This window comes from Thunnus maccoyii, chromosome 5 (genome assembly GCF_910596095.1).
Source record: "Thunnus maccoyii chromosome 5, fThuMac1.1, whole genome shotgun sequence".
In the NCBI taxonomy this organism is placed as follows: domain Eukaryota; kingdom Metazoa; phylum Chordata; class Actinopteri; order Scombriformes; family Scombridae; genus Thunnus; species Thunnus maccoyii.
The window spans coordinates 15,506,729-15,525,228 of record NC_056537.1 but is presented as its reverse complement, the minus strand read 5'-3'; the positions used below and the strand labels follow the sequence as shown (position 1 = coordinate 15,525,228).

Here is an 18,500-nt window from a genome sequence, read left to right as displayed (position 1 = left end):
GAGAAGAAGTAAGACAATAGAGGGGGTCAACAAAAATATATTTTACTGAATGGATTACCAAGATACATGACAACATACAAACATTAAAAACAAATGTTTCAGATACTATGCAGTAAACATGTTCACAGAAAAATTAAATAAGAGACCTTTGGACTAAACTTTTCTGTTATTGGTGTGGGATTTAACATTTCCCATTACTCAATCCAACTGTCCCAACAAAGAAACTTTAAATCCACCAAATGAGAATTTTAAGTAGAAAGTCAGTCTTTTTCTGTTCATGTACAGCAGCCTCTTTTAGCAGTTTCCTCAGTCAGTAAAACCGCATCTTCACATTGTCGATCACGCTGGGAGACTAACATCCTAAGATGAAGAAAATGATATATTTTTAAATAATGCAGCAGAAATCACAACATGTGAGAGTAACACTAATTGTGCAGTTTACACCACTGATCCTGCTGCTTTGCTTCTTCTCAGATTTATGCCAAAAAAAATTACATGAGGGACTCCCAGCTCAGCTCCCAGTTTATTAGGAAAGCACCATTTATATCACTAAGGGCAGACTCAATATTTGAAATTGTGCTGAAACGATTATGTGATTAATCAATAAAATGACTCTGAGACGGTGAGATAATTAATCAGTTACTGCCATATGAAGTGAACCGCAAACCTTAACAACTTATTATTGTTAAACTGAACCTTACTGTAAATGGTCTTAATCCCTTGTCTCCTCCTTTAAAAAAAAAAAAATCAAATTAAATAGATATTTTTATATCTTTTTATCAATTTTCTTTTTTTCTCTACACTCCTTCCCGTCTTTGAGTTTTGTTGCAGTTTGTAATGTGTTTTGTGATGAAACACCTGTCAGTATAACACAATACAACTTAACATCTCCCAAAACTACAGCTTGCAAAATGACTATAAAGTTGAATCAACAATCTAAATCAACAAAAACATAACATTATAACCTTCACGAAGGGAGGAATTATTCCAGGGCTGTTGTATTAGACTGCATTAATTTTAGTTACTGTAGTGTACTTAATAAACTGGCAACTGGGTGTGGCAACAGTGTACTCTAATAACAAACATTTTGAAGCATGTGAATGACTAAGTGAAGAAATTAGACACCATACCCCGCCAGCTGAGTCATCAGCTCCTCCATATTACATCCAGTCTTGCCACTGCATTCGTAAAACAAAGCCTGGTGTTGCTGTATAAACCAGAGGGTTAATTTCTTTTTGTAAATTTTTTTCTTTTTTTTTAACAGATATTTCTCCTTCCTAAGCAGTGGCATCATGAACGAATCACAGCAGAAAGTTGTTTGAATATTCAAATATACCTCACCTCTGCTAGCTTCTGTCCCTCTCTTGTCGTCACTTCTCTGCTGTGACCATCTGCCAAATCCAGCTTGTTCCCCAGTAGCATCAGTACGGCATCTTCACACATCTTCTCCTGGCACAGACACAGCAGGTTACAGTACACACTCTTTAATATGTATTAGTGTTAACTGAAGCCAAAAAACCCTAATAATTTTTTTAAAAAGTATCTCTAAAAAGACTCCAGTAATGTATGAATGTCTTCAGAGATTCTTACTGCTCTGTGTCGTCAATAACCTGGATGTGTATTCAAAACGGGGCAAACGGTTTTGCATGTTTTTACATCCAAATATCCACCTGCTCACCTTCACAGAGTCCATCCATCCTCTAACAGCGGTGAAGGAGGGGGAGTGAGTTACATCATACATGGCAAGTATACCGTCAGCCTTACGGTAGTACTGCTCAGTGATGCTACGAAACCTGGACAGACATTGGTGAAAGGAAAAAGGGGGAAAAGAACACCCGTAAATGTAAAACCGATTCATCAGGTGGTAAGAAATAATTGAATAAATGATCAATTAAACTATCTGACCTCTCCTGTCCTGCAGTGTCCCAGAGCTGCAGGGTGATGGTGGTGGAGTCCAGAGTTATAGTCTTCATCTGGAAATCTATACCTAGAAACGACAGAGCACCTTGATTTCATACTTTACTGATCATGTGTTCACTGAGGAGCATTTTAATGGTTGTTTAAGGCTGCTAACAACTGAAAAGCTTACCGACTGTAGCGTTCATTTTACTGGAGAAATGTCCTGTGCAGTAGTGCTGTATGAAGGAGCTCTTACCTACCCCTGAATTACCCAGGAATACCACCTTGAATACTTGCTGAGGACTGACAATTTTGCTCTAAAATTCAGGCAAAAGGACCAAATTTAACATTTTAATTTCAGTGTTGTGTCTTTTTTTTTTTTATTTCTTTCTATGCAGGGAGCAGGGAGTGCATGACTCTCAATATCTGCATCATCCTCGCTCTCTGTGTTATGAAATTGATGTTTTTGGCATGAATTTATGTATGTTTGTGTTAGATTTAATATTTTCCCCACCTGAGTTTGAGTCTCAACATTTTCCCACCTGACTCTACATGATGGTTGGTGTCTCTTGGGTGAATTTGACACCTCTTTTTTCTCTTTGTCCTGCTCCAACTCACCGGTTGAGTTCAGCTGTCTTCAGGATCAACAAATTAAAAAACAAAATTAGTTGCTTCCTTGGGTGATCTGCCTCACATCACTGCAAACATGTATTGTCGTTAACTGGTCATACAAACCTTTTCTGTGGCTTGTCTTGTAGTAAGTAGTTACCTATGACTGACCCTTTCTTCTGCAAAGTCTTTGTGTTTTTTGGATTCTAAAAAAGGTTTTTGTGGAAAGTGAGGCAGAAGAAATTAGTCGCATTTGTATATATTTTGTATTTTTGTATTGTATGAATATATGTTCTTTATAGAAATAGGCAGATAATGTTATGTACATTTAAAAAGCAAGAATTCAGTTCAATAGTGACATTTATTCTGCTGCAAAGTAGTTTAACATCATGATCATTTATCACTTAATACACTTATTTGATTATAAATCATACTGCAAGAAAATACAATAACAAACAGGTGTTCATTGTGGGATATTCAGTACAGTTTTCAATCAGTACAGAATTAATATTTTGTGTTCTGTGACTCGTGGAAGTTCAAATCCAAAAAATAGCTACAAATCAACAGTTTTTGCAAAAATGCCATATTGTTTTTTCCAAAGAATTGTGGATGGAATAAAGGGAGTCTGCTGAGAGGTGCTTGATTAGCGCTACTTTGATGAGTGAGATAAATAAGCTTATATAAATAGGCTTTATTAGCTTAGCAAATACTTCAGTTCACCTGCATAAATAATGTATGTACAAAATGACTAATTAACATATATTTATATATAACACTATTTCGTTCAAGTTGACACAGGACAGAATAAATGTCTTTTCAACAAAATCCCTCAGTTCATTGACCCTTATCTACGGAAAAAAAAACACTGCTGACATGCAAAGATCCCAAACGGTGTCAATGACATCAAATTTAATCACTAACCAAATAACAGCTGCCCATATATAAATAATCATTGTCCAGAGGATGGAATAAAGCATGACGCCATTCCAAGACTTAGCTTAGGGTGGATAAATCTGCTGTGTCCATGGCGTACAAAGGTCTTCACTGAGGTAATAAGTTAATGGCAGAGGAGGAAGGACAGAGCTTCTTTGACTAACCCTCTTCTGAGACTGTCGGGCATCTTTCTCGTCTCGCAGCCTCTTGTTCATATCCCTGAAACGAGAAAAGAATCATTTAGAGCCATTGTCACACTGGCTGGCCCATATTCAGTGGTGAGTGGTGAGTGGGAATTCAATTTCACAATGTTTTTACCAGTAAATTTTGTACAGGAAATGTAATCTATCTTCACAACCAAAAAACTTGATGGAAAAAGAAAACAGCAGCTTTTTAGACTTACCTCAATAGCTCCAGCTGTCTGAAGAGACTATCCTTCTCTTTCTGTATGTTGCTGGACACCTTCATCACATTTCTACAGTGAAAGAAATAAACCACTGTTGAAGAATAAGTCTGGTGATGTTATATATGTTTTGTCAAATCCCAGACCAAAATCAGTGTCAGCTAAAAACTACAGTTCCCATCCATTTAGAAAATGATTTATCCTTTAAGACAAACACAACAAATGTGCTTGAGTCTGTGTATCACAGTGAGGGGAGGGAAGTTGGAGAGTATTGAGATGTGGACTAATGCGTTGTAGGTTTTGGTCTTTTCATGGGATTTGTTGTAAAATCTAGATTTGTCCTTGTATTCTTGAAAATACAGTATGATCAGATCAGCAGGCTCTGTTGTGGAAAAACAAATCCGATATGATTGTTTACGGTCATCATATTTTCTCCACATTGGGTATTTTTCAAACTTGTCATGACATGGAAAATGTTCTGCCTCTTGTATTTATCTAATATTGAATTATGGTAATTTTTTCTGACCTAGCCTGCAGCTAGCTTGACTGAAACTAAAAGAGAGACATATGACTCCCTTGTGATTTCTGTTTTTGTTTTTATACTAAAGTACTCATGCAGTTTGTTAATAAAATTAATTAGTATAACAAGCGGAACTTTATTCTAGCCATATTACAAAGAGAGACAGTGTTTTCATGATCATATATCTGAACTGCTACTTGTGCTGTTACCTCTGTCGGGCCACTTGTTCCTGGGCAGCCTTGAGCTGCAGCAGGCTGAGCTGACCCAGAGCGACCTGCAGCTGCTCTCTGCTGCTCTCCGCCTGCTCCTGTAGCTGGATGTTGAGGCTCCGCAGCTGTTGGTTCTGCTTCTTGATGTTTGCCTGCTCATAGCTCAGCTGCCGGATTCTGGACTCCAGCTTAGTACAAAGACAGGTCCTGTTGACTCACTCATTACACTGACACACTCTTTAGAAATAACATTAGAACTACTTGGACGCCTACCTCTTTCTGTTTGGTCAGTGTATTCTCCAACTCTTGCTCCCGCATCTTCAGCTCCTCCTCAAGTTCTTGTCCTCTCTGCTTCTGTCTCATACTGTCCTTGATTTCACAATTAATTCATTAAATGCTATTAGGTAAAATCACTTCTGCTAAATGAGATAATAGTTGGACTAAATAGCACACATCTGTACCTGAGCCAGACGTTTTTCTCTTTCCTCTCTGATTTGGTTTTCCATTTCTTCATATATGGACCGAACAACCCGATCATGTTCACTCTCCCGTCTACAACAGAGCAAATCAATGTTGAATGAATTTATAAGACTCGACACAATCTGAATATTCACAGTTGAGTCCACTGGGCAGAATGAATGTGTACTTGTTTGCATATGTGGGGGGCAATGGGAGGAGGGTGGCACTGACCTGCGTAGAGCTTGTTCCAGACTGTCTCTCTCTCTGATGGAGTCCTGTAAATGGGACACCGCTTGGACCAGGACGCCTTCCAGGACACTCAGCTGCTCTGGTCTGTGTCTGTGCAGTTCACACCACAGTAAACAGAGCTCCTGCTGACTGACACACAACACATGACAGTTAACCTTTCAGCACCAACAAATTATATTAGAAAAAGACAAAGCCTTTAAAACAACACACATGTACAAACAGATGACAAATTACATCAGTGGACAAACATAACAAGCATTTGTTATGTTTGTCTAAATACAGGGCACGAGGGGTCACTGAGTGGTTTGATGAGTAATCAAAATGAGTCTTTACAGTCACTAGATCTCAACCCAACCGTGCAGGAGACTTTGGACCCACAGCGCTCTACAACATCATCAACATGGTGTTCATCAATTGAGCAGAGACTTGAAGAATCTCCTTTGTAAGACACTTTGTTGTTTTGTCTTAAACTTGTCACCTATTCAACAAGCATCTCCTTATGTTATGTTATCCACTTTAACAAACTGCACTGCAACATCTTAATTTATGAGTTGTCCTCTAAGATGTATAAAACGTACCTTTTTGTATCAAACCGGAAGAGAATTCAACATTTTAATATGTTAATATGGAGCTGCTGGGACTATAAAGTTAAGCTTGGGATTTTTCCTGGCAGCAGTGTACAACAAGAGAATATATATCATGTAATGTTTATTATCTTATTTATCATCTTATCTCCATTTATTTATTCAACATCTGCCTAACATGCCCCACAAATATTTAAATATCTGTCTGTCCCCAGTAAATACACAAATATTGCAATTTAATATGACACAAGAACACATTGTGTGTGCTAAATGGGTAAAATGTACTCGGTAGTTCAGTTGTAAGAAGTACAGTGCTGCAACTAACTATTATTTTCATTATTGAATTATTTATTAACCATTTTGAAGCTGCAAATACCAAATGTTTGGTATTTTTCCATAAAAAAATGACTAACACGATTATTCGATTAGCATTAGTTACCAATTAATTCTCTATCAATTGACTAATCAATTTCCCATGTTTTTAGGAAGATATGGCCACCCTTATGCTAATATTTTAAAGATATAGCTTGTACTATATTGTTGCTACTGTAGAAGTCTACGGGTGTGGTTGTGATCTTACTTGCTGAAGAGCTTGTCAGCACCTAACTCCATCAGTATGTTTACAAATCGAACTGCAGCAGGGTCTTGGGACCAGTCCTCCTTGTCTATATCCTCTTCTGTCTCATCTTCAATCTGTTCAGACGTGTCCTCCAGTCCCACCATCTCACCTGCACCACGGACAGACAGAGGAACAGAGGAATTGGTTGAAAGAGGACGAGTCAGATGTGAATGAAAAGTAAAAAGTGGTCTCAAATCAATCAAAACAAGACGCTCACCAAGTCCTGTGTTGAACTCAACAGGAGTAAGGAACCCATTGCTGTCTCGGTCAAGACTCTCGAACACCGTCTCCAGCTGTTCAGGCGACAACGGCAACTCCTTTTGTAGCCTCTGCCCAGAAGAAAGTAGAAAGTTCAACTCAACTCTACAATCAGTCTACATTTTGTCATTCTGCCAAACTAGCTGCTCACCTGCATGTCCCGCTTTGTGATGAACCCTTTCCCCTCTTTGTCACACAGCACAAACAGCTCCTTGGCCTTGCCCATGGTCTCTGCCTGAGGGCTTCCTGTCACTGTTTCTCTATTGGTGGTTGAAGTTAGAGGGTTACGACCCCAGCCCGACCTGGGGCTCCCAGCTGGCAGGCCCCGTGGTCTGGGACTTACTGGTACTGCCTCACCACTACCTTGACCCACCAGTACTTCGCCATCGTTCAGCCACTTAGACATGACTGCACAGAGGAAAACAGGAAGGATTAGGGAGTTAGTGTGAGTCTATCATACAGGACTCAGGGTTCAACATTAATGTTTTTTTTTTTTCCACTTTTTGCAAGTGGGTCAGAAATCTACTTGCCCAAAATCAGTTTTTACTTGCCTCTATACAAATTGTTTTATTTATTAGTGGTTATCAAACAAAAAAAAAACAACAAAAAGTAAAGTTAATTGTCATATTTAATCTTTGAGTAGGCTAAATGAAACAGAACAAGGACACAGAGTCATAGATGTGAAGTAACGAACATTCTTGCATATCGAAAATGGTTATGATGCATCCCCTACTGAACACTAAAGTCTTTTGATCAGCCCAATTTCCTTCAAATAATGGCATAGACTCTCTAACCCGATGGCAAATACATTTTTTATTTCTCATTTCTACTACTTCAAGCTTCCTGATTCCCTTTTTTAATGTTTCTCATTCTTGAGAGTATTTATGGCAGTAATAATTTACATACTCCACTGATTCCTCTGTTTGATAGCGCTCACATGATCCTGAGAGATGTTTGTTTCATGCATCACACTACTAGCCTACTCAACCTTGGATTGGCCAACTGTGCGTGCCAATATTCTCTGATGTGTGCAAGGGGAGGGGGTTTTGCTGTGTGTCAGAGAACTAGGGCCCGACTGATACTGGATTTTTTGGGCCGACGTTGATACCTATATTAGGCAGTAAAAAAATTCTGATATCAATATATTGGCTGATAATCTTACATATACAGAATATATACATAAATGCACATTTTTTGCGACCTCAAATGTGATTATCAAACACAAAGATATGTAATGGAGGCATGATATTTTACAGTTTAACAATAAATGTCATTGTATAAAATGACATCAGTGCACTGAAACAGTAAACTTCACTGAGAATTTAATAATTATGAATTAATATAAATAAAAAAAACAGAACAAAAAAGCATGAACATATACATATATTAAATTTGAATTTAGAAAAAGGGTCAAATATACATAAAAGTCCAATGTGGCATTTTACTGGCCCCAGGCAATCGGGAAAGCCTTACTGTTGAACCACAGGACTGTCTGTATTGTATTTCTGAAAAATCCCCTGAAGAAATAAAGGTTAAAAAAGAAATGGTGTTAAAGTTTTTTTAATCGCTGGATAATAATTGTCTGAGGCATCATCACAGACATTCACTTTTACTTTCTTGATGAACTAAAGTGAATAAAAAGACACTTCTTCTCTCATAGTGCCACAAGATATTGTGAGCAGCTGACTTACAGGTCCTCCCTTGTCAAACACGAGATGCAGAACAAACTAAGCTGTGACTGTTCACGTAATCTACAGCTGCTATGATCAGGCTGTCAGACATGTCTACATTCAAGATAACAGTTTGAGGAATCCAGCAACAAATGTATGTTAAAAAGCAGAATGTTTTATAAAAAAAATTGTATTCAAAGTGTTAAAATTCCTGGGTAAGGTATGACAGGGAGTCCTGACTTCATACAGCACAACCAGTTTTCCTCACTGTTAATTTATGAGAGGAAAACTGGAACTAATATTCCTCCCTGTGTCCATGACTGTACACCAGGATGTGTAGAGAGTAAAAAAACAGGATGTTGTCATGTGAGGAGAGTTATTGTGTACTTGAACGGGCAGGCGGATAGCCAGGGGAGATGCAAATAAAACATTTGCAGGCGTTTGCATTGTCAAACAAATTTTACTCTAAAAAGAACTAGGCTATGGGAAACATATGCCACGATATCTCTGAACATTCATAAAACAGTGATTTATGATGGATACAAGCACCACACACAATCAGTCTTCAGGTTAGATGGCATTTCTATTACACACATATCAGCATAAATCATAAATGGCCTCACTCTAAACAGAATAAAAAATGTTTCAAAAACTATGCAGAAAACAGATTTTTTAGGAGCTCATCAGGCTCAGATGCACACTGAATTGAAATCTTCAAATGCTGCTTATCTTTCCAGGCATGCTTTACTGCACACTATCTATAAAAGCATAAAAGCAACACCTAAAAAATAGTTGCTGATAAAGCATATTGCAAATGATCTTTTAAAACCTGCAAAATATAACACAGGATATGATATGTCAGCCTGGGATACCAGATAAGACTTGTGTAAACATTAAGTTGAGGATTGTTTGTGTCAAACCAGAGTTCAAACTAGCCAACAGCCACGCCAAAGGTCAAATAAACTTACACACCTATCGTTAACACATTATTTTGCAAGGTCGGTGTGTGGTGCAAGGTGGAGTTGCTGTCACTTTCAGGGAAAGTGCCTTCAAAGTGATTGCAGAGTACATACTGTAGGCTACAAAGCTGTCAGTCAAACTTAAGAGGGTCGTACAGGTTTTGTGATAACAACATATAACCATATTCAGCCTGACTATATTACTTGAGTTGGAGCATATGTTGCTTGAAAACACTGTGACAGCTCTGGTGACTGAACAGACAGTGTGCCCATGTTCATTTGCGACTGTACTAAAAGTTCAACCCAATTTGGAAGCTAACAATTAATACAACAGCTTTCATACGAACAATTTCAGAGCAATGTAGCTAGCTGAGGAAAGCCAAAATTAACAGAAGGAAACGATGTAAGTTACAATTATTATTAAAGGGGCAAACAAACAACAGTTAGTCGGCTTTTGCTCCAGCGTAGCGGACAAAGTGAATGTCTACGCTGCCTTAATATTTATAAAAGACTCACATTACTGTATTTTACGTCAATTCAGCGAAGTTGTAGAAACTTTGAGCACTCACCCACGGTGTCATGGACGCAGGTGTCTACTACCTTTGGTCACATCTCAGTAATTCAGTCGAGTGCTGACTTTAGCCGCTGGGTGGCGGTTACGACTGTGTGATATTGATGTTTACCGTAATGCTCAGTGGAGCCTACGAGACATTTTTTCTTTCCTATTAATTGCTTTTAATTTCCAAACAGCAGCTGCTTTAAATTAGATTTATTTTTTTTCAAAGTTTAATAAACCAATATTTTTACAATTACATACTTAGAAATCGCTACACTATGTCAATATTTTATTTGACGAATATTCTAAGAGCCTATAAGTCCGTTGTTACGGTAAGAAGTACCGTTACCATGGAATTCACGGAAATGCATACGTTACCGCTGAAAAGCTGAAAAGCAGGGGTGTGCGCTCCGAGTGCATTGTTTGCCGATAAAAGTAGGAACATGAGCAATTTACTGCTTCTTCTTGGCTCCAGGTGACTTATTTTTATTCCGCACACATTCTCTGTCGGTAAGAGTAATCTATGTGTTGTTTTAATTGCGTTTGTGAAGCCTACTTATACGACAGTGAGAAAACTCAGTGTTGGTTAACGAGGGAATTCTTCGAAGTTGAAATCTCAGCTGTATCAGCGCCAGCCGAGTGATCAGTTGTGGAAAACAGTCAGCAAATCTACTATCAATCTCCAAGATTATCTGCAGCCAGGACTAAATAACGTGAGACTGCCGTTATGTGTAGATGAAATGCGTAAAAAGAAAGAGTGGGAGTGCACCACTACAACAACAACAACAACGAAACAAGAGACAGTGGTGTCTGCTTAGGTGAAATTAATCTGTAATCCCAGCCGTGACCTTAACATGTCATGCCTGTGTAACAGCCTGAGCATGCTGACCTTATATAGCTACGTTTACTGCTAATTTAGCTGAGTGAGATAGAAGAGTTACATCAACCCTTACCCGCACACTGCGGATGGCTGGCTTCAGCGAACATACATCAGATACTGCTCTGTATTAGAGGCATTAATATTACACGGTTCTTTCTATTAAAAAAATAACAAATTGTTGTTGTTTCACTGTTCTGTTCTTCATCAGGTAATTCAGCAGATGAGGAGACCTTCCACACTAAAGATGCCAACATGCAGCATTTGAAAACATCTTATTTGATATCCTGGACTGCCTGCAATCATCAACAAGATGCTTTTTCATTGAGGACAACAAGCAACATGTTTCTGAACAGAGACGCAAACTGGAGTGAAAGATACCTAAGGTGATAAAGTATTTATAGACAAAACCATCAGTTTCTGACTATGTGAATGGACAAGTAGAGTCTGTCTGCTTCCAGACTGCTGCGCCTGCATTTAGTTTCTGTAAAGACAAATAGTCAGAGGAGGAGAGGAGACTGTGAAACTTGTGGGTTTGTAGGATCAACCCCTTAAGATGCTGCAGACTGGCAACTACTCACTGGTGCTGCTTATCCAGTTGACACTACTGGCCTATGACCTCTTCGTGAACTCCTTCAGTGAACTCTTGAGAGCAGCTCCTGTCATCCAGCTTGTGCTTTTCATGTAAGTCACTGAACTTAAGTGGTTTGTTTATACATCAGTCGGTGATTAGAACATAAACTGAAAAGAAATGTATTGCAATTAATTGATCCTGTATTTCATAATAGATTGTGTTACTCATTTATCAGTTAAAAACCAAACGCTTTCTGGTTGCAGTTTCACGTGTGAAGGCTTTCACTTCGTAACTTAATTGTTAGTCGTATCATTCATATGTCATATCATTATGAATTTCAACCCAAATTTATTTTATGAATGATGTGAACAATCAATTAATGCAAAATCCAATAGATTAATTAATAATGATTTAATATTTTTTGTTGATCTACATTGTACTCCTGGGTGTCTCATTTGGTACAGATAAAACTAAACATGTTTGGTGTGAGTTTGAAAGTAGCAGCTCTTCTTGCTCTTATTGTAGCTCTCTAATTGAATCATACAGCAGCCAAACAATCACTGAAAGCAGCTGCCAGAGATCTACATTACTTAGATAAAATTTGCTTTACTGACAGAAAATTTTTGCATTTACTTTTTAAAAGGTTATTAGCATAACTATGTCTATTTGTGAAATGTATCACCTTTGAGGTTGTGAAGAGATTTCGCTTCAGCTCTTTCACTAACAGGTTATCATCAGTGTTGTCCCAAAGTTTCATTATTTTTAGAGCTGCAGCTGCTCTGTCAGAAATATGTTGATAACTATTTGGCCAATCCACTGTGTCCTTTGTGTATTCATGAAAGATACCAAGGCAACTCTTTGTGATAAAATGCTACTCAGTGGCTGTTTTTTATTTAATAGTTCGTAAAAAATCAGGACTGATAAACATGCTTTCATAAGACAAACACCTCATATCCTCCTGTTACAATATTGGAGTTTTAACTATTACAAAATGACCTGAGAGTTAATGAAGCCTTGTCACAAAGAGATCCACTCTTGCTAACTTTCTTGAGTTTTTCAACAACCACCACTACCTGAAAGTTTATAATTCTATAAAGACCGTACTCTGTTAGAAAACCTATGTCCCACACCGTCCTTCGCTCTGACATGATCTGATGTATTTTATTTGCACTTTACTGCTGCATAGATTAGTAGTTTAAAGACACACTTGTCACCACAAACGTCAATATAACAAAAACTATCTTTGCAGCATCCAGGACATCGCCATCTTGTTCAACGTGATCATCATCCTGCTGATGATGTTCAACACCTACGTGTTCCAGGTCGGCCTGGTGTCCCTGCTGCTGGAGCGATTTAGAGCTCTGCTGATGTTCTCGGCTCTTTACCTGACTCTCAGCATCTGCTTCCACTGCTGGGTGCTGGTATGCTATGAAATATTGAGGAAATCAATGCCAGTGCAGGATTTTGACCAATACAAACTTTGCCTGATAAGTATTTCTCTTTTTTTTGCTAGAACCTCAGATGGCTTTCATCGAACCGTTTTGTTTGGACAGATGGTCTTCAAGCTCTCTTCGTTTTCCAGAGAACAGGTAAATGTTCGATTAGACTAGAGGCACATTTTCCACAACTGTTCTATTTTCTGTTGTCTTCATTGAATACTTCTTTCTCTTAATAGCTGCAGTGTTGTATTACTACTTGTATAAGCGCACAGCGGAGTATCTGGGAGACCCGAGGCTCTATGAGGACTCTCTTTGGTTGCGTGAAGCCTTCGCCAGAGCTCGTCTGTGAAGGACGGGCAGTTTTGAGAGAGACTTAAAAGGAACTTCCAAGAAAGACACTTCTGACATGCTAACATTTGGCTTCATCAGCAGCTACCCATAACGCTATTAAGCACGTAGAATAAAGCAGAGGTTTAGTGATATTGAACACCAACAGAACTCATTAAGAAGTAAAGCAGATGAAGCAAAGTCTCAACCACAGTTTGTATTTACTGGCTCTTACGGAGCCAAGTGGGCAGCCGGGTTAAAAGGTTTACAGTGGCAGGTAAGCCAACCATGGCATGCGTAGTATTGTATTAATCAGGATTGAGTCTGTTAATCTATGTGGCCTTTGTAAATCAATTTGAGTTACAGACAGAACACAACACCTTGAAAGAATGTCAAAAGCCCAGTGAAGATGCAGGTGTTCTCCCACTGCATGTTTATCTTGTTTATTGTGTATCTGTTTTAATGTACAATAATTTGTAGAACATGTAATAGTTTTGTTGGAAAAGTCTTATTCCCCTGCAAAGGAAGAAACCTGCTGGTTTATTTTGCCTTATGTAAGGCTAGTATGTGTTTTTACATGATTGTTCTTTTAATAAGCCAATTCTGATTTTCATGTGAATCCAATCATCCGTCATCTTTGAATCGTGTTCCCGCTGTTTTTATTAAATACTCCTTCTCTAATCCCGGTGTAATCCTTCATCGCTATGGTAGTCAGTATTATCCTGGAGACAAGGTGAAACAGACTGCTCTATTTTTAACTCAAAGATTAATGAGGGATTGAGGTTTTAGACGCCACTGGTGCAACAAACCATAAATAGTCTCCTGTGTGTCTGAAATAACCAATTCTTAAGCACGCTACAGGCTCAGTTGTTGTGCAATTAAGGTCTGTTGTCTCTAAAATTGTTCATCAACATTCTGTATAACTTTTAAAATCTTAAATTAGGAGTTTTGATAAATAGTGATAATTGCAGCCATAAGGCCAAACAAAGAAAGACACCAAAAGTTGTACAAATTCCTCTTTACTTGTGAAAAGAAACCCAAAGTCCATATGATCCCGTAATAATGTCAGTGCAGTCCAATCAAATCCAAAATCCAGTTCCTGTTGTGTGATGTCATCCGGTCCACTGGAATGTGTCATGTTGTTTGAAATTAGTCACCTGAAACAAGAAAGAGTGAAGAACAGTTAACAACTACAAACTGTTTCAGCAGTTGAAAATGATGATCGGGCTTTCATGAGGAGAAATCTTAAATGTACCTTCATACGTAGATGCCGACCCAGAGGAGTAAGAACAGCACACCGAAGCCCATGAACAGTGAAGCTACAAGGGAGATCAGCAGCTCTTTGTAGACGTCCCTGGTGTATTTTGTTGAAGTCACCTCGTAGCTGATGAAAAGTTAAGGGCTAACTTATATAAAAAGGCACAAAAAACTTATTTAAAAAGGCCTAATCATTGATTATATGACTATTTGAAACTGAATTCACTAATATACACAAAACACAAGTGAACTCAAATAGTGAGTTAAATTTAAAAATGATGCTTAGATTTAGTTCTTGTACGGAGTTAGGCTTTGTATTGACGTTTCCAACCAAGATGTTTTAATGTTCAGCTGGTAATCTTATATTTAGAAATGAATAATTCTGAGATAATTCTGACTTTGTAAATGCTTTGTAGTGTTAATTTGGACCACACAATGGTGCACAACACAGACACACCAGTACTCTTCATTAAGTTTGTTTTCATAAACTTTAAGAGGATTTATTATCACTCAGCATGCTGTGGTGACTCAGTGGTAAAAAGCAAGGAGGTCACTGAAGGTATCATGTTGACGTAAAGTCTTACATGAGCATTTTTCAAAAACTTAGCCCATTTGCTACTATTCAAAAACATAATACATAACAATTTTCAGAAACATACTGTAGCTTGTTAGATTTTCTAATGTGTTTCCTTTCTTCCAGGCAGCCACTAGATTCTGTTCATGTCAGTAAAATACAAAACTTAAGTTAAAGAGACTTAAAGCTTCCTTCAGGTGGTTAGTCTCTCATAGTGTCCATCATGTCCACTTTTCAATGGGGGACAAATGCTCAGCATAAACAGGAGGAATGATTGCAGCAAAAAAAAAAAAAAAACATATTTCAGTGTTCATTAAAGCACCTGACTGTTGTTTTAGGACTTGAAAATTTGAGAATTGTAACTGACAAAAATAAAAGCAACTGCATGAGCACTCACTGTGATACTAATCTCAAGCAAGTGAGTTTTCACATTGTGCTGAAACTTTGGGAAACCACTGGCTGTCTAAGGGGTTTTAGGAAACACTCAAACACATAAAACATCTGGTATAGTTTGCAAAATAGCAAATAAGGTAAGTAGATTGGCTACAGCAGGTTAAAGCACTGGAATGATCACAAACGTTAACTTACAGTATATTCCTTCATGATGCACTTACAATGTAAGTGACGGAGACCAAAATCCACAAGCCTCCTTATGTACAAAAATGTATTTAAAAGTTTAACTGAAGCTAATATGAAGCTTCAGTCCAAATTAGTCAAATCAAGAAGATATCTTTCAATGTTACAGTCTTTTTAGTGCCAGAGTCCCTCTTTTTGTTACTATACTTCCACTGTAGCTCGACAGGGAAACACAAAGAGGGAATTTGATGCTAAAAAGACTGTAAATGTGGCAGATATCCACTTGATATGACTAACACAGACTGCTGAAGCCTCATATAAGCTTCAGATCAACTTTTAAATGCATTTTGCACAAAATGACCCATCACTTACACTGGAAGCACATTTGAAGGGAATCTTTTAATGGCAAGTTAAATGATTACAGCGAGGAAAACCTTTTTCAGTGTCCATTTGGGAATCTGACTATTGTTTTAATACAGACTTGAAAATTGAGAACCTATCCTTTAAATGTGAATAATTTCTGGTTTGTTTAGTCCTCTATATAGTAGTAGTAAACTGATAGTAATCTTAACTGATGGTTGGGACAAAAGAAGATATTTGAGGACATCACCTCTGGCTTTGGGAAACAGTGATCAACATTTTTTTTTTCCATTTTCTGACATTTTTAGACCAAACAACTAATCAAGTAATCAAGAAAACAATTGACAGATTAATCAATAATGAAAATAATCATTAGTTGCAACCCTAGTTGCTTTTACAACACTGAAGTTAGCTTCCGAAAGTTAAGGGAAACATAAATAATGATATTTAACGGCTTATTCTTTTTTCATCACTTACACTTATGAAAAAGTGTTAGACAACATAGCAGAAGCCTCAACGCTGTTTAAACCCACTGTCAGATTTGTGAGACGTTTTATTTTGCTTATGAAAACTGAAAAAGGGGTGATTTCACTGCTTTTTCCCCCCAATCCAGACCACATTAGACCAGGTCCAGATCAAAAACCACTATACTTAGACCTATCAAATCTGAACATGATTAACAAGGAGACTCCAGAGATTCATTAAAACACAGTTTCAGATTTGTGAAACCTTCATTCTAATTGTAAAAACAGAAAAAAGGGCGATTTCACTGCTTTTCTTCCCATGCAGACCACATTAGACTAGGTCCACATCAAAAACCACTCTACTTAGACTTGCCAAATCTTTATAATAATAATCTAGTCCAGATTTGACAAGTCTAAGTATAGTGGGTTTTGATCTGGACCTGGTCTATTGTGGTCTGGATGGGAACAAAGCAGTGAAACCTTATTTGTTTTCATAAGCTAAATAAGAAAGGTTTCACAAATCTGAAAGTAGGTTTGAACAGTGTTTAGGCTTTTGCTGTGATGTCTAACACTCTAATAAGTGTAAGTGGAGAAAAAAAAAAACGGAGAACCCCTAACCCCGAACCAGAGGCTGACTTCAGCGTCCTGTTTCCTCTCTACAGTAATGTCCTCCTCCACGTTTACCACATACACAGTGAGGTCTGATGTGTTACAAGCATCACACCGTTAAGGATACACAAAGAACCAGGCGGTGAAGAACATGCCGATGGCCAGCAGCACCACAGTGAGGTGGGGGAACACAGCCGGGTTCACCGGGCTGGTGTATCGGGTCATAGCCTCGAGTTCCTGCGGCCACAGCAAAGACAGAGAAATCAGATGCAAGCAGGTTTGTTACATCACCTCTAACTAATTCACATGCTACCATAATGACTCGAGTTTATAGCGTTTGATTGGCGTTGCAGAAAAGCTTCATTGATTTGTTTTAACAGAGAAGCTGATCAATGAGTTTGATACGAGAGGCTAACTCAACGTTACTCTGCTAGTCTGCACATATTTAGCTTAAACAAAGCACAACGCCGCAGAGAGTGCATAGTTTGAGAATAAGATCTACATTTAAATCATGACTGTATACAAGATGTGGATTTATAAAAACGAAATATGTCGCAGAAAAAGCTACCATTTTGTGATGCGGCGAAGCTCCTGGTTCTGTGATCTAAGCTGAGAAGGCCACGTACTGACTAACGCTTCCTGGTTTTTGCGGTGACGTACAGTTTACGTTGGAATTTGTGCGCTTTTAATCCTCAGTTGAGTCTGTCAGGCTTCTCTTCATCTCAGACTGCGTCTCTTTCTAACTTGGATCGGCTGAGTCTAATCCATAACTGTACAATACATTCATGGGTCTAAACCCTCACATGACCCTGACATAATCATTTAGTTAGTGGGGCTTGTTGTCAGTGGTGGAGAGTAACAAAGTACATTTATTTTAAAGTACTGTACTAAAGTACAATTTTGAGGTACTTGTACTTTACTTGAATATTTCCATTTGATGCCACTTTATACTTCCACTCTACTACATTTCAGAGGGAAATATTGTACTTTCTACTCCACTACATTTATCTGACAGCTTTAGTTACTTTTCAGATGAAGATTTGACACAATGGGTAATATAACAAGCTTTTAAAATACAACACATTGTTAAAGATTAAACAAGTGTTTTCCAACCTTTTTGGCTTTTGATGTCTCACAAAAAGCAGTGTGTAGTCGGGGTCACATTTCAAATGTCTATGAGTTGTTAACAGCTCCAACAAATAGTGATTTTTCCCTCTAAACTTCTCACATGGTTTCATTTCAATAAATGTTCAAATGATCCAATATTTCACCAAAAATCAAAGATTAGAGAAAAAGTCCCAAAACTGAAAACAGATTTGTGTATCAGAACTTTATTTTTTTCTTCCTTCCCCTCCCATGAATCATCTCACAACCCCTCAAATTTATCTGGTGACCCTTTGGAGGGCCCAACCCCTAGGTTGGGAACCACTGGACTAAACTTGCTAACTGTATATGAAGTAGTTCAAACTAGCTCCACCTCCAGCAGCTACAACAGTAACATGCTGCTCACACACTG

General features: G+C 38.0%; 3 protein-coding genes across 6 annotated transcripts; 1 reads left to right on the top strand and 2 right to left on the bottom strand.

Moving 5' to 3' along the window:
* Positions 1–26: 26 nt before the first annotated feature.
* cracr2b (calcium release activated channel regulator 2B) lies at positions 27–10,046 on the bottom strand. 2 transcript variants are annotated; one of them, XM_042412132.1, is made up of 18 exons: positions 9,941–10,046; positions 6,894–7,150; positions 6,702–6,813; positions 6,446–6,593; positions 5,264–5,410; positions 5,035–5,125; positions 4,847–4,942; positions 4,574–4,761; positions 3,845–3,916; positions 3,606–3,660; positions 2,635–2,714; positions 2,414–2,534; positions 2,090–2,216; positions 1,906–1,987; positions 1,679–1,793; positions 1,342–1,449; positions 1,131–1,207; positions 27–360 (listed from the first exon to the last, which is right to left on the bottom strand). In XM_042412132.1, the coding sequence occupies exons 2-18, from the start codon at positions 7,146–7,148 to the stop codon at positions 276–278; spliced, it is 1,959 nt and encodes a 652-aa protein (XP_042268066.1). In that variant the 5' UTR covers positions 7,149–7,150; positions 9,941–10,046; the 3' UTR covers positions 27–275. The 2 variants fall into 2 exon arrangements, with proteins under 2 accessions (XP_042268066.1, XP_042268068.1); XM_042412134.1 differs by having other exon boundaries at positions 9,888–9,976.
* A 238-nt stretch (positions 10,047–10,284) lies between these two features.
* On the top strand, positions 10,285–13,825 carry tmem138 (transmembrane protein 138). Of its 3 annotated transcripts, XM_042412137.1 has the most exons (6): positions 10,285–10,402; positions 11,016–11,190; positions 11,346–11,488; positions 12,628–12,799; positions 12,892–12,967; positions 13,054–13,825. In XM_042412137.1, exons 3-6 carry the CDS (start codon positions 11,361–11,363, stop codon positions 13,164–13,166), a joined length of 489 nt encoding a protein of 162 aa, XP_042268071.1. In that variant the 5' UTR covers positions 10,285–10,402; positions 11,016–11,190; positions 11,346–11,360; the 3' UTR covers positions 13,167–13,825. The 3 variants fall into 3 exon arrangements, with proteins under 3 accessions (XP_042268071.1, XP_042268069.1, XP_042268070.1); XM_042412135.1 differs by having other exon boundaries at positions 10,285–10,437; positions 11,016–11,488; XM_042412136.1 differs by lacking the exon at positions 10,285–10,402 and adding an exon at positions 10,513–10,640 and having other exon boundaries at positions 11,016–11,488.
* Positions 13,826–14,147: 322 nt separating this feature from the next.
* tmem258 (transmembrane protein 258) lies at positions 14,148–17,660 on the bottom strand. Its single transcript, XM_042412138.1, has 4 exons — positions 17,553–17,660; positions 17,112–17,221; positions 14,400–14,528; positions 14,148–14,301 (listed from the first exon to the last, which is right to left on the bottom strand). The coding sequence occupies exons 1-3, from the start codon at positions 17,553–17,555 to the stop codon at positions 14,402–14,404; spliced, it is 240 nt and encodes a 79-aa protein (XP_042268072.1). The 5' UTR covers positions 17,556–17,660; the 3' UTR covers positions 14,148–14,301; positions 14,400–14,401.
* Between the last annotated feature and the right edge of the window lie 840 nt (positions 17,661–18,500).

Bases quoted from the DNA above. Each gene is read 5' to 3' on its own strand.
- cracr2b (XM_042412132.1), bottom strand. From the start codon at position 7,148: ATGTCTAAGTGGCTGAACGATGGCGAAGTACTGGTGGGTCAAGGTAGT. The intron at 6,594-6,701 runs GTGAGCGTCTTG...TCCGTGGTGCAG, and splicing joins TGAGTTCAACACAGGACTTG to GTGAGATGGTGGGACTGGAG. The intron at 5,411-6,445 runs GTAAGATCACAA...GTTGTGTGTCAG, and splicing joins GCTGACAAGCTCTTCAGCAA to TCAGCAGGAGCTCTGTTTAC.
- tmem258 (XM_042412138.1), bottom strand. The intron at 14,529-17,111 runs GTATCCTTAACG...ACTTTTCATCAG, and splicing joins TTCACCGCCTGGTTCTTTGT to CTACGAGGTGACTTCAACAA.
- tmem138 (XM_042412137.1), top strand. From the start codon at position 11,361: ATGCTGCAGACTGGCAACTACTCACTGGTGCTGCTTATCCAGTTGACA. The intron at 12,800-12,891 runs GTATGCTATGAA...TTTTTTTGCTAG, and splicing joins GCTTCCACTGCTGGGTGCTG to AACCTCAGATGGCTTTCATC. The intron at 12,968-13,053 runs GTAAATGTTCGA...TTCTCTTAATAG, and splicing joins CTTCGTTTTCCAGAGAACAG to CTGCAGTGTTGTATTACTAC.